The sequence below is a fragment of the Ranitomeya imitator genome, chromosome 4, assembly GCF_032444005.1.
Source record: "Ranitomeya imitator isolate aRanImi1 chromosome 4, aRanImi1.pri, whole genome shotgun sequence".
Taxonomy (NCBI): domain Eukaryota; kingdom Metazoa; phylum Chordata; class Amphibia; order Anura; family Dendrobatidae; genus Ranitomeya; species Ranitomeya imitator.
In genome coordinates, this window is record NC_091285.1 from 95,221,279 (window position 1) to 95,234,130 (window position 12,852).

Here is a 12,852-nt window from a genome sequence, read left to right on the forward strand (position 1 = left end):
ACCTTTTATTCCTCTTTTTGGTCAGCAGTGAAAAGCACAGTTTTTCTGCCACGCGTTTTATTTAGATTTTTTCTGGTGTTCAAAACACAGCAACACCAAATTTGTGTACTTTTTTTATTTTTGTTTTTACATAAATATATATTTATTGGTATAATATTTTTTATTGGTTTTTTTTGCTCTTTATCATGTAATTTTTTTTGTAAGTATTTTTAGAATTGTTTAAAACTTTTTTTAACTTATTTAACCCCTTCATGACCCAGCCTATTTTGACCTTACAGACCTTGCCGTTTTTTGCAATTCTGACCAGTGTCCCTTTATGAGGTAATAACTCAGGAACGCTTCAATGGATCGTAGCGGTTCTGAGATTGTTTTTTCGTGACATATTGCGCTTCATGATAGTGGTAAATTTAGGTCAATAAATTCTGTGTTTATTTGTGATAAAAACGGAAATTTGGCGAAAATTTTAAAAATTTCGCAATTTTCACATTTTTAATTTATATTCTGTTAAACCAGAGAGTTATGTGACACAAAATAGTTAATAAATAAGATTTCCCACACGTCTACTTTACATCAGCACAATTTTGGAAACAAAATTTTTTTTTGCTAGGAAGTTATAAGGGTTAAAATTTGACCAGCGATTTCTCATTTTTACAACGAAATTTACAAAACCATTTTTTTTAGGGACCACCTCACATTTGAAGTCAGTTTGAGGGGTCTATATGGCTGAAAATACCCAAAAGTGACACCATTCTAAAAACTGCACTCCTCAAGGTGCTCAAAACCACATTCAATAAGTTTATTAACCCTTCAGGTGCTTCACAGCAGCAGAAGCAACATGGAAGGAAAAAATGAACATTTAACTTTTTAGTCACAAAAATGATTTTTCAGCAACAATTTTTATATTTTCCCAATGGTAAAAGGAGAAACTGAACAACGAAAGTTGTTGTCCAATTTGTCCTGAGTACGCTGATACCTCATATGTGGGGGTAAACCACTGTTTGGGCGCACGGCAGGGCTTGGAAGGGAAGGAGCGCCATTTGACTTTTTGAATGAAAAATTGGCTGCACTCTTTAGCGGACACCATGTCAAGTTTGGAGAGCTCCCGTGTGCCTAAAAATTGGAGCTCCCCCACAAGTGACCCCATTTTGGAAACTAGACGCCCCAAGGAACTTATCTAGATGCATAGTGAGCCCTTTAAACCCCCAGGTGCTTCACAAATTGATCCGTAAAAATGAAAAAGTACTATTTTTTCACAAAAAAAATTCTTTTAGCCTCAATTTTTTCATTTTCACATGGACAACAGGATAAAATGGATCCTAAAATTTGTTTGGCAATTTCTCCTGAGTACACCGATACCTCACATGTGGGGGTAAACCACTGTTTGGGCACATGGTAAGGCTCAGAAGGGAAGGAGCGCCATTTGACTTTTTGAATGAAAAATTATCTCCATCGTTAGCGGACACCATGTCGCGTTTGGAGAGACCCTGTGTGCTTAAACATTGGAGCTCCCCCACAAGTGACCCCATTTTGGAAACTGGACCACCCAAGGAACTTATCTAGATGCCTAGTGAGCACTTTAAACCCTCAGGTGCTTCACAAATTGATCCGTAAAAATGAAAAAGTACTTTTTTTTCACAAAAAATTTCTTTTCGCCTCAATTTTTTCATTTTCACATGGGCATTGACTTTTTGAATGGAAAATTAGCTCCAATTGTTAGCGGACACCATGTCGCATTTGGAGAGCCCCTGTGTGCCTATGCAATGGAGCTCCCCCACAAGTGACCCCATTTTGGAAACTAGACCCCCCAAGGAACTTATCTAGATGCATACTGAGCACTTTAAACCCCCAGGTGCTTCACAGAAGTTTATAATGCAGGGCCATGAAAATAAAAAATAATTTTTCTTTTCTCAAAAATGATTTTTTAGCCTGGAATTTCCTATTTTGCCAATGGTAATAGGAGAAATTGGCCCACAAATGTTGTTGTCCAGTTTGTCCTGAGTACGCAGATACCCCATATGTGGGGGTAAACCACTGTTTGGGCGCACGGCAGGGCTCAGAAGTGAAGGCACGCCATTTGGCTTTTTAAATGGAAAATTAGCTCCAATCATTAGCGGACACCATGTCGCGTTTGGAGAGCCCCTGTGTGCCTAGACATTGGAGATCCCCCACAAATGACCCCATTTTGGAAACTAGACCCCCAAAGGAACTAATCTAGATGGTGGTGAGCACTTTGAACCCTCAAGTGCTTCACAGAAGTTTATAACGCAGAGCCATGAAAAAAAAAATTATTTTCTCAAAAATGATTTTTTTGCCCGCAATTTTTTATTTTCCCAAGGGTAACAGGAGAAATTTGACCCCAAAAGTTGTTGTCCAGTTTCTCCTGAGTACGCTGATACCCAATATGTGGGGGTAAACCACTGTTTAGGCACATGCTGGGGCTCGGAAATGAAGTAGTGACGTTTTGAAATGCAGACTTTGATGGAATGCTCTGCGGGCGTCACGTTCGTTTGCAGAGCCCCTGATGTGGCTAAACAGTAGAAACCCCCCACAAGTGACCCCATTTTGGAAACTAGACCCCGAAAGGAACTTATCTAGATGTGAGGTGAGCACTTTGAACCCCCAAGTGCTTCACAGAAGTTCATAACACAGAGCAGTGAAAATAATAAATACGTTTTCTTTCCTCAAAAATAATTTTTTAGCCCAGAATTTTTTATTTTCCCAAGGGTTACAGGAGAAATTGGACCACAAAAGTTGTTGTCCAGTTTCTCCTGAGTAAGCTGATACCCCATGTGTGGGGGTAAACCACTGTTTGGGCACACGTGGGGGCTCAGAAGTGAAGTAGTGACTTTTGAAATGCAGACTTTGATGGAATGGTCTGCGGGCGTCACGTTGCGTTTGCCGAGCTCCTGGTGTGCCTAAACAGTAGAAACCCCCCACAAGTGACCCCATTTTGGAAACTAGACCCCCAAAGGAACTTATCTAGATATGTGGTGAGCACTTTCAACCCCCAAGTGCTTTACAGAAGTTTATAACGCAGAGCCGTGAAAATAATAAATACGTTTTCTTTCCTCAAAAATAATTTTTTAGCCCAGAATTTTTTATTTTCCAAAGGGTTACAGGAGAAATTGGACCCCAAAAGTTGTTGTCCAGTTTCTCCTGAGTACGCTGATACCCCATGTGTGGGGGTAAACCACTGTTTGGGCACACGTCGGGGCTCAGAAGGGAAGTAGTGACTTTTGAAATGCAGACTTTGATGGAATGGTCTGCGGACGTCATGTTGCGTTTGCAGAGCCCCTGGTGTGCCTAAACAGTAGAAACCCCCCACAAGTGACCCAATTTTGGAAACTAGACCCCCCAAGGAACTTATCTAGATATGTGGTGAGCACTTTGAACCCCCAAGTGCTTCACAGACGTTTACAACGCAGAGCCGTGAAAATAAAAAATCATTTTTCTTTCCTCAAAAATGATGTTTTAGCAAGCAATTTTTTATTTTCTCAAGGGTAACAGGAGAAATTGGACCCCAGTAATTGTTGCGCAGTTTGTCCTGAGTATGCTGGTACCCCATATGTGGGGGTAAACCACTGTTTGGGCACACGTCGGGGCTCGGAAGTGAGGGAGCACCATTTGACTTTTTCAATACAAGATTGGCTGGAATCAATGGTGGCGCCATGTTGCGTTTGGAGACCCCCTGATGTGCCTAAACAGTGGAAACCCCTCAATTCTAACTCCAACACACCCCTAACCCTTATCCCAACTGTAGCTGTAACCCTAATCACAACCCTAACCCCAACACACCCCTAACCCTAACCACAAACCTAATTCCAACCCTAACCCTAAGGCTATGTGCCAATGTTGCGGATTCGTATGAGATTTTTCAGCACCATTTTTGAAAAATCCGCGGGTAAAAGGCACTGCGTTTTACCTGCGGATTTACCGCGGATTGCCAGTGTTTTTTGTGCGGATTTCACCTGCGGATTCCTATTGAGGAACAGGTGTAAAACGCTGCGGAATCCGCACAAAGAATTGACATGCTGCGGAAAATACAACGCAGCGTTCCCGCGCGGTATTTTCCGCACCATGGGCACAGCGGATTTGGCTTTCCATATGTTTACATGGTACTGTAAATCTGATGGAACACTGCTGCGAATCCGCAGCGGCCAATCCGCTGCGGATCCGCAGCCAAATCCGCACCGTGTGCACATAGCCTAATTCTAAAGGTATGTGCACAGGCTGCGGAAAACACTGCGGATCCGCAGCAGTTTCCCATGAGTTTACAGTTCAATGTAAACCTATGGGAAACAAAAATCGCACATTCCGCAGCATGTCACTTCTTTCTGCGGATTCCGCAGCGGTTTTACAATTGCTCCAATAGAAAATCGCAGTTGTAAAACCGCAGTGAAATGCACAGAAAAAACATGGTAAATCCGCCATAAATCCGCAGCGGTTTAGCACTGCGGATTTATCAAATCCTCTGCGGAAAAATCCGCATAGGACCAGAATACGTGTGCACATCCCGAACCCTAACCCTACCCCTAACCCTAACCCTACCCCTAACCCTACCCCTAACCCTACCCCTAACCCTACCCCTAACCCTAACCTTAACCCTGCCCCTAACCCTACCCCTAACCCTACCCCTAACCCTAGTTCTTACCCCAACCTTAGTGGAAAAAAAAAATATTTTTTTTTATTGTCCCTACCTATGGGGGTGACAAAGGGGGGGGGTCATTTACTTTTTTTTTTATCTTGATCACTGGGATAGGTTATATCTCAGTGATCAAAATTAACTCTGGAACGAATCTGCCGGCCGACAGATTCGGCGGGCGCACTGCATATGCGCCCGCCATTTTGGAAGATGGCGGCGCCCAGGACAGAAGACGGACGGATCCCGGGAGGCCGGGTAAGTATAAGGGGGGGAGATCAGGGCACGGGGGGGCGTCGGCGCACGGGGGGGTGGATCGGAGCATGGGGGGGTGGATCGGAACACGGGGGGGTGGATTGGAGCACGGAGTGGGGGATTGCTGTGCGAGCGGGTGGATCGGGGCACGGGGGGGATCGCTGTGTGGGGGGGGATCGCTGTGCGGGGGGGGATTGGAGTGCGGGGGGGTTTGATTGGAGCACGGGGGGTGTGATTGGAGCACGGGGGGAGCGGACAGGAGGACGGGGGAGCGGAGCACAGGACGGAGGGGAGCGGACCACAGATCGGGGGGCTGGGGGGGCGATCGGTGGGGTGGGGTGGGTGCACATTAGTGTTTCCAGCCATGGCCGATGATATTGCAGCATCGGCCATGGCTGGATTGTAATATTTCACCATTTTTTTAGGTGAAATATTACAAATCGCTCTGATTGGCAGTTTCACTTTCAACAGCCAATCAGAGCGATCGTAGCCACGGGGGGGTGAAGCCACCCCCCTGGGCTAAACTACCACTCCCCCTGTCCCTGCAGATCGGGTGAAATGGGAGTTAACCCTTTCACCGGATCTGCAGGGACGCGATCTTTCCATGACGCATATGCTGCGTCATGGGTCGGAATGGCACCGACTTTCTTGACGCAGCGTATGTGTCAAAGGTCGGGAAGGGGTTAATTAGTCTGTCTATGAAACTTTAACTTTTGTTACGCTGGTCACTGATAATGCATTGCAATGGATTATAACTGTCAGTGTTACATTAAAAAACACAATGCCTTTTAGTCAATGCTCATGGTTTGCTCCAGCAGGCCACTGTAGCTGACATACCAGGCGGTCATTATTTGACATCCTATTGTCACGGCAACCATCACACCTCCACAATTATATCACTTATATCTTTTGTTAAGCTGTCTGCCCTAGTGAAATCTGAAAGATTGAGTTAGGTCAGTGAGGTTTACCAGCAACTGTTCGTGTCCATCACGTGATGGATGTAACAGAGCATTGTTTTATAAAAACAAATCTACAGCAGATATTTATAGACAGCCTAGCATTGTTGTTCTGCTGTGTAATATATACTGTATATGTTTACTGTATATATATGCATGTGTTTCTTTTTCAGTTGTCCAGGAAGCAGGAGTATATGAGTGACACCAACCTCTCGGATCACATAACATCACCACAAAGCACATCCGTTCTGAAGCAAATGAGCTTTGCAAGTCGCTCAATGCCAATGATCCCAGGTAATAATAAACTGTAAAAAAAAGTATTGTATGTGTTAGGCTTGTTTCACATTGCGTTCTTTTATTGCATCCGTAGCTGTCTTCATAAATTGCTGTTGGTTGAGTTGATGGCTTGCTAAGATGGCTTAACAATTGGTTTAACCAAATGACCAATTGACTTGTGTGGGCTGCAGACACATACTTTACTTCTGTAGATGACAAGACTACAGACACCTGTTTTCAGCTAGGCTAGGAATTTGAACTTTCTCCAAGCTTGAGCAAATAGCCGCTTGTCGATTTACGAACATGTAAGTCACCAGGCCAGTCTGCATCCTCATAGCCTGTGAGTTTTAGATCTCCTGTTGCAGATACCCTAAAAGTTATTATCAACACCAATCCATATACAGTGCAGACCAAAAGTTTGGACACACCTTCTCATTTAATGATTTTTCAGTATTTTTATGACTGTGAAAATGGCACATTCACACTGAAGGCATCAAAACTGTGAATTAGCACATGTGGAATTATATACTTAACAAAAAAGTGTGAAACAACTGAAATTGTGTCTGATATTCTAGGTTCTTCAAAGTAGCCACCTTTTGCTTTGATGACCGCTTTGCACACTCTTGGCATTCTCTTGATGAGCTTCAAGAGGTAGTTACCGGCAATGGTCTTCCAACAATCCTAAAGGAGTACCCAGAGATGCTTAGCACTTATTGGCTCTTTTGCCTTCAGTCTGCGGTCCAGCTCACCCCAAACCATCTCGATTGGGTTCAAGTTTGGTGACTATGGAGGCCATGTCATCTAGCGTAGCACCCCATCACTCTCCTTCTTGGTCAAATATCCCTTACACCACCTGGAGGTGTGTTTGGGGTCATTGTCCTGTTAAAAAATAAATGATGGTCCAACTAAACGCAAACCGGATGAAATAGCATGCCGCTGCAAGATGCTGTGGTAGCCATGCTGGTTCAGTATGCCTTCAATTTTGAATAAATCCCCAACAGTGTCACCAGCAAACCACGCCCACGCCATCACACCTCCTCCTCCATGCTTCATGGTGGGAACCAGGCATGTAGAGTCCATCTGTTCACCTTTTCTGCGTCGCACAAAGACACGGTGGTTGGAACCAAAGATCTCAAATTTGAACTCATCAGACCAAAGCACAGATTTCCACTGGTCTAATGTCCATTCCTTGTGTTCTTTAGCCCAAACAAGTCTCTTCTGCTTGTTGCCTGTCCTTAGCAGTGGTTTCCTAGCAGCTATTTTACCATGAAGGCCTGCTGCATAAAGTGTCCTCTTAACAGTTTTTGTACAGATGTGTCTGCTGCTAGAACTCTGTGTGGCATTAACCTGGTCTCTAATCTGAGCTGCTGTTAACCTGCGATTTCTGAGGCTGGTGACTCGGATAAACTTATCCTCAGAAGTGACATCAGGTTATCAGGTAAAGGACGCGTACGTTTTATAAAACATATGCAGGAGAAACACTGCAGCGGTCTTAACCTATTACGATTCGCCGGTCTAGAAATAGTTAATTATCCACCACAAGGTGGTAATCATAATAAACTTCTCTTACAGCGCGAAGCCAAGTGGATTATGAGAGCTAATGCTCAAGGTCCGATGGGCTTGAATGATAAGTTAGATATGGCAATTTTCATTTAATTTTGTATTAATATGCAGTCAGTTTTAGAAATTAAGATTGTTTTTAAAATGTTTTCACATTAAATTGATTTTTTCTATAGTGGTCATATCCCTTAAAAAGGAAGTGACATCACTATAGTAGCACACATGGACCCGTAGAAGCGCTAGTGCGCGAAATGGCCGTTGTCCTGTCTTTCATTCCCCGCACCCTCATTTATACCTGCCTACGCCGAAAAATGTCTGTTACCACCTAAGCGCTAAATAAAGGACAAGAATTTAGCTGAAGAATGGGGTGAGTGCCACATTTTCTTCTTATTCATGCTAATTCATAGTTTTGATGCCTTCAGTGTGAATGTACAATTTTCACAGTCATGAAAATACTGAAAAATCTTTAAATGAGAAGGTGTGTCCAAACTTTTGGTCTGTTCTGTATAGATCCATTAATAGCAATAATATGGATGCACTTAGTCAAATAAGAAATCAGAGTGTGGGTTCCCATGGGATGTAATCCCAGAGAGACCAATAGGGTGCAATACAACTCCATAAATAAAATAAAAAAAATGTATTCAGAAGATATTAAAAAAATAATTAAATATATATACTCAAAATAATCCCATATATAGTAACATGTCTTTGTTTGATTAATAAGGTGCTAATGCTTAACTCCTCTTTCTAATATCCCAGTGACAAGAGCAACTATGCAAGTATAATAATAGTAAACAAGATCGATAAAGTGTTAGTGCATAAATCATCTAAATTCCAATGATAATAGTAATCTTAAGACATTACAATGAGGATTTCACAAAATTGAGAAAGGAGATCAGGACATATTAAAAAACCTTTCTTTGAAATGGTGCGGAACCACGTGTCCTGAGCCATAATCTGCTTTTCACTCTGCTTCCTCTGTATCCCTTGTTTGATTTCTGTTTGTTGGGTAACCTTCCTGATCATATAGGTGGCTGATTTACATTTAGAGTTCTGGAAAGCAATAGGCACTTGCACTTTACATTGTGAAATACAATAATTTATCTGGATCTCCCTCACTTACCATGACATAGAACTGTTACCATCTAAAAAATAATATTTTTTTTTGTAAAATACCCTAACATTTGCCATTTTATTTGTAATTTTAATTTACTACTTAATTGCTATTTTAGGAATAAAAAAAATATTTTAGATATACACATATAATTTGGCACTATTTGCACTTTAATAAAACCATAAAATTATGGAACTATAGCGTAGTATTTACTTGCCCTTACTGGACTACCAGTGATTATATTTAAAGACCTGTTTACTACATATTGTGATACCTTTATGCTTGATCTTTTAATTTTTAGTTAATGTATTGTAGTAGTAATAACATTTGATTTATTTTTAAATATTTTGGCTGTTGTTACCTTCAAGTACAGAGACTGAATATCTCTGGAAGTGTTATTCTAATGGAATCTTTGAAGGTGTCTTGCACCCATATATCACTAAGTGCATTATTCAACTAAATTACTCAATTTCCTTGTCTTGAGAGTAAAGATGGGCGAACCCAAACAGTCTGTGTTACTGTTAGTGTTCATCACTCTGAACATCGGGTGTTTTCTAAGCTGTCATCTGCATGACAGAGCGAGAAACACTGACAGTTCCCACACTGACAGCATGAGCCAGCAGCTGTGAACGGCGGTAAAAATATTACCACTGGAAACAGGCCTTTTGCTTATGAGAGAGTACTACTCCCATCAGCCTATGCCTGCCGTCTCTGAAAACAGCGAGAGCAGGTGCCGCTGATGGCAGTATTCATCAACCGACACCTGTGATATAAATAAATTAAAAAAAAAGATGTGGGGTCTATTCTATTTTTTATAACCAGCACAGGCAAAACTGACAGCTGTGAGCTGCAACTGTCAGCTGACATCTTTAGCGTGGCTATTTTTGACAATCAGCCAAGCTAAAGCAAACAGCTGGAAGCTGGTATTCTCAGACTGGTAGTAGGCTACGGATATTGGCTCCTGTAAAAAAAATAAATAAATAAAAAATAATAAACAACCATATTCCTCATCTGTCCGAAGTGAAGATTAGCAACACTGTCCCATGCCATAACCTATCTCTGTGATATCTGGTTTACAATGTGAATGGTGCCATGATCTGACCGGCCAGTCTGAAAACCAGAACACAATGAGATGCGGCATGGGGTCCCTCATAATTTTCGCAAGCTGATGTTAATATTCTGGGAAGGAGGGCAATTTACCTAAAGAGTCCCAGGCTATTAAAATCAACTCCCAGCTATTTGGTTTACCTTCACTGGTTATATTATGGGGAACCCCACAAAAAAATGACGTAGGGTCCCCCCATATTTATAAATCCACAAAGGCCAGACAAACAGCTGTGGGTTGATATTAATAGCTTGAGAAAAGGACCAGCGAAATTGGCCTTCCTCCCAGCCTAAAAACATCAGCCCTCAGCCATCCCCAAAATGGCACATCAGTAAGATGCGCCAAATCTGGAGCATAGCCTCTCTTTTCCTACTTACCCTGTTGCTGTGGAAAGTGGGGTAATATTTCTGGGATTGAGAACTTTCTCACAAATCGAGCAGTGCCATAGGTAAGGTCACCGGTGTTCTTCAGATTTGAACTCCAGTGAACTTTCTCATGGCTGCTCAGCGCTAGACATTGCAGGAGCGATTATGCTTCTGTCAGCTTGTTCCAGCTGGTGGGGATAGCAGTTGCATCACTGATGAAACTGCTATCCAAATCATCTGGATCTTCATGGGACAGTATGGATTATCTTCATGTCAATTGATCCAGTCAATGGACAGGATGGAATATATTCAAATAATAGGAGCCTATGTATTTCTTTGAATTAAAGGCCTTTATTCTGGCTGTTTCTTTTTTACAATCTAACTATGGGATTAGTGATGGGGGTGTTTTATAGATAGGCACCTCTTGATTACTAACCTATGGGCTTGATGTCAGTGGCCATAAAACAGCTAACATCAATACCACAACCATTACTTCTTGACATCAGTGCAAGTGGGAAGAGTTGGACAAAGAACTGGAATTGGCCTGTCTAATAGACACACCTTTTCTGGAGCAGTAGTAGACTGCTATTTTAAAGGTACCGTCACACTAGACGATATCGCTAGCGATCCGTGACGTTGCAGCGTCCTCGCTAGTGATATCGTCCAGTGTGACAGGCAGCAGCGATCAGGCCCCTGCTGTGCTGTCGCTGGTCGGGGAAGAAAGTCCAGAACTTTATTTGGTCGCTGGACTCCCCGCAGACATCGCTGAATCGGCGTGTGTGACACCGATTCAGCGATGTCTTCACTGGTAACCAAGGTAAACATCGGGTAACTAAGCGCAGGGCCGCGCTTAGTAACCCGATGTTTACCCTGGTTACCATCCTAAAAGTAAAAAAAAACAAACACTACATACTTACCTACCGCTGTCTGTCCCCGGCGCTGTGCTCTGCACTCCTCCTGTACTGGCTGTGAGCGTCGGTCAGCCGGAAAGCAGAGCGGTGACGTCACCGCTCTGCTTTCCGGCCGCTGTGCTCACAGTCAGTGCAGGAGGAGAGCAGAGCACAGCGCTGGAGGACAGACGGCTGTAGGTAAGTATGTAGTGTTTTTTTTTTTTTTTACTTTTAGGATGGTAACCAGGGTAAACATCGGGTTACTAAGCGCGGCCCTGCGCTTAGTTACCCGATGTTTACCCTGGTTACCGGCATCGTTGGTCGCTGGAGAGCTGTCTGTGTGACAGCTCTCCAGCGACCAAACAGCGACGCTGCAGCGATCCGGATCGTTGTCGGTATCGCTGCAGCGTCGCTAAGTGTGACGGTACCTTAAGTCTGGTAAGGAGCCATGAATATTTCACCTTCCCCCCAGACTGGAAAAAACAGCATGCAGCTGTCAGTTCTGCCTGTGCCAGTTATAAACAAATAGAAGAGACCCCAAGCCATTTTTTTTAAATTTCTTTGATTATTCATGGCACAGGTGCCATCTGATGAATACTCCCATCAATGTTGCCTGCACTTGCTGTTGTCAGTGACAGCAGGCGTAGGCTGATGGGAGTAGTACTTTCTCATAAGCCCAATGCCTGTGACCAGAGGTTATCTTTTTACCGCTGGTCACAAGTGCTCGCTCATGCTATCATCTGACAGCATGGGAACCACAGCTCTCTAACCAGTGGTAATGATCTTACCACCCATCAGAGCCTGGGTTTGCTACACTGTCATGCAAAGGACAACAACGGATGTTTGGGCCCACTATTCATCTGAATGGCGTCCGGGTTTGGGTACCATTCTGGTATCCAAACTGAACTTTTTATTAGATGTTTGGCTGAATCAGTCAGATCCCAAACATCAACAGGTTCACCTATCACTACATGTGAGTTTCTTCACAGATAACAGATTGCTTTCAAGACAAGGGACATAAAGCAGAAGATCCAAATAAAGGATATGCTTTTTGTGTTATGGAGACTTGACAAATAATTTAACATCTCCTATTCTCTTTAAATTCTTATATTGACCATTAGGCTATTCACTTTCTCTGACTTAGGCTAAGTTCACATTTGCGTCTGCGTCCACTGCATATCATCTGCATGTGCAAGCGCATGCAAAAACACATGCTAACGCATGTGTATGCAGTGTTTTTTATTTGCATGCTCTTGCGCATGACGTCATACAAAAACATGCAATTGCAGCTTTTTTATGTTTTTTCATGCATTTCCATTGTTTATGCGCATGCGTACGATATTTCCCAATGGGCATGGCTTATGGGTTTTCTATATATCGAGACTGCACAGCAGAAATTAACTTATTTGGATGCTGGATGCTGCTGCTGCAAAATGGAGAGCGTGGAGAGCTTCAATATGAATCTAGATTTATCTTTGAAATTGGCTGTTGCTTTTACTGTGGCTTGTGAGGAAGAAAGGAGAAGAGAAAGACGGAAAAGACGTTGTCTTCGCTTTTTGACAACATCCCATTGTTGAACTCCAACAGAGCCGTGGAGGCTACCACTCATTGTACACAGAGCTTCGTGTAATTCTGGCGAAGTTTTTGGACTACACCAGGATGTCGCAACACAGTTTCGATGAGTTGCTGCAA

The 12,852-nt window shown here is 42.9% G+C and overlaps 1 protein-coding gene across 1 annotated transcript in view; it reads left to right on the forward strand.

Annotated features, from left to right (window-relative positions):
* The window catches only part of DOCK2 (dedicator of cytokinesis 2), a 1,209,209-nt gene that overhangs the window by 1,107,757 nt on the left and 88,600 nt on the right, over positions 1-12,852 (forward strand). The window contains exon 50 of the mRNA XM_069763868.1: positions 6,024-6,144. Coding sequence (XP_069619969.1) covers positions 6,024-6,144 — 121 coding nt within the window. The remainder of the gene's footprint in view (positions 1-6,023; positions 6,145-12,852) is intronic.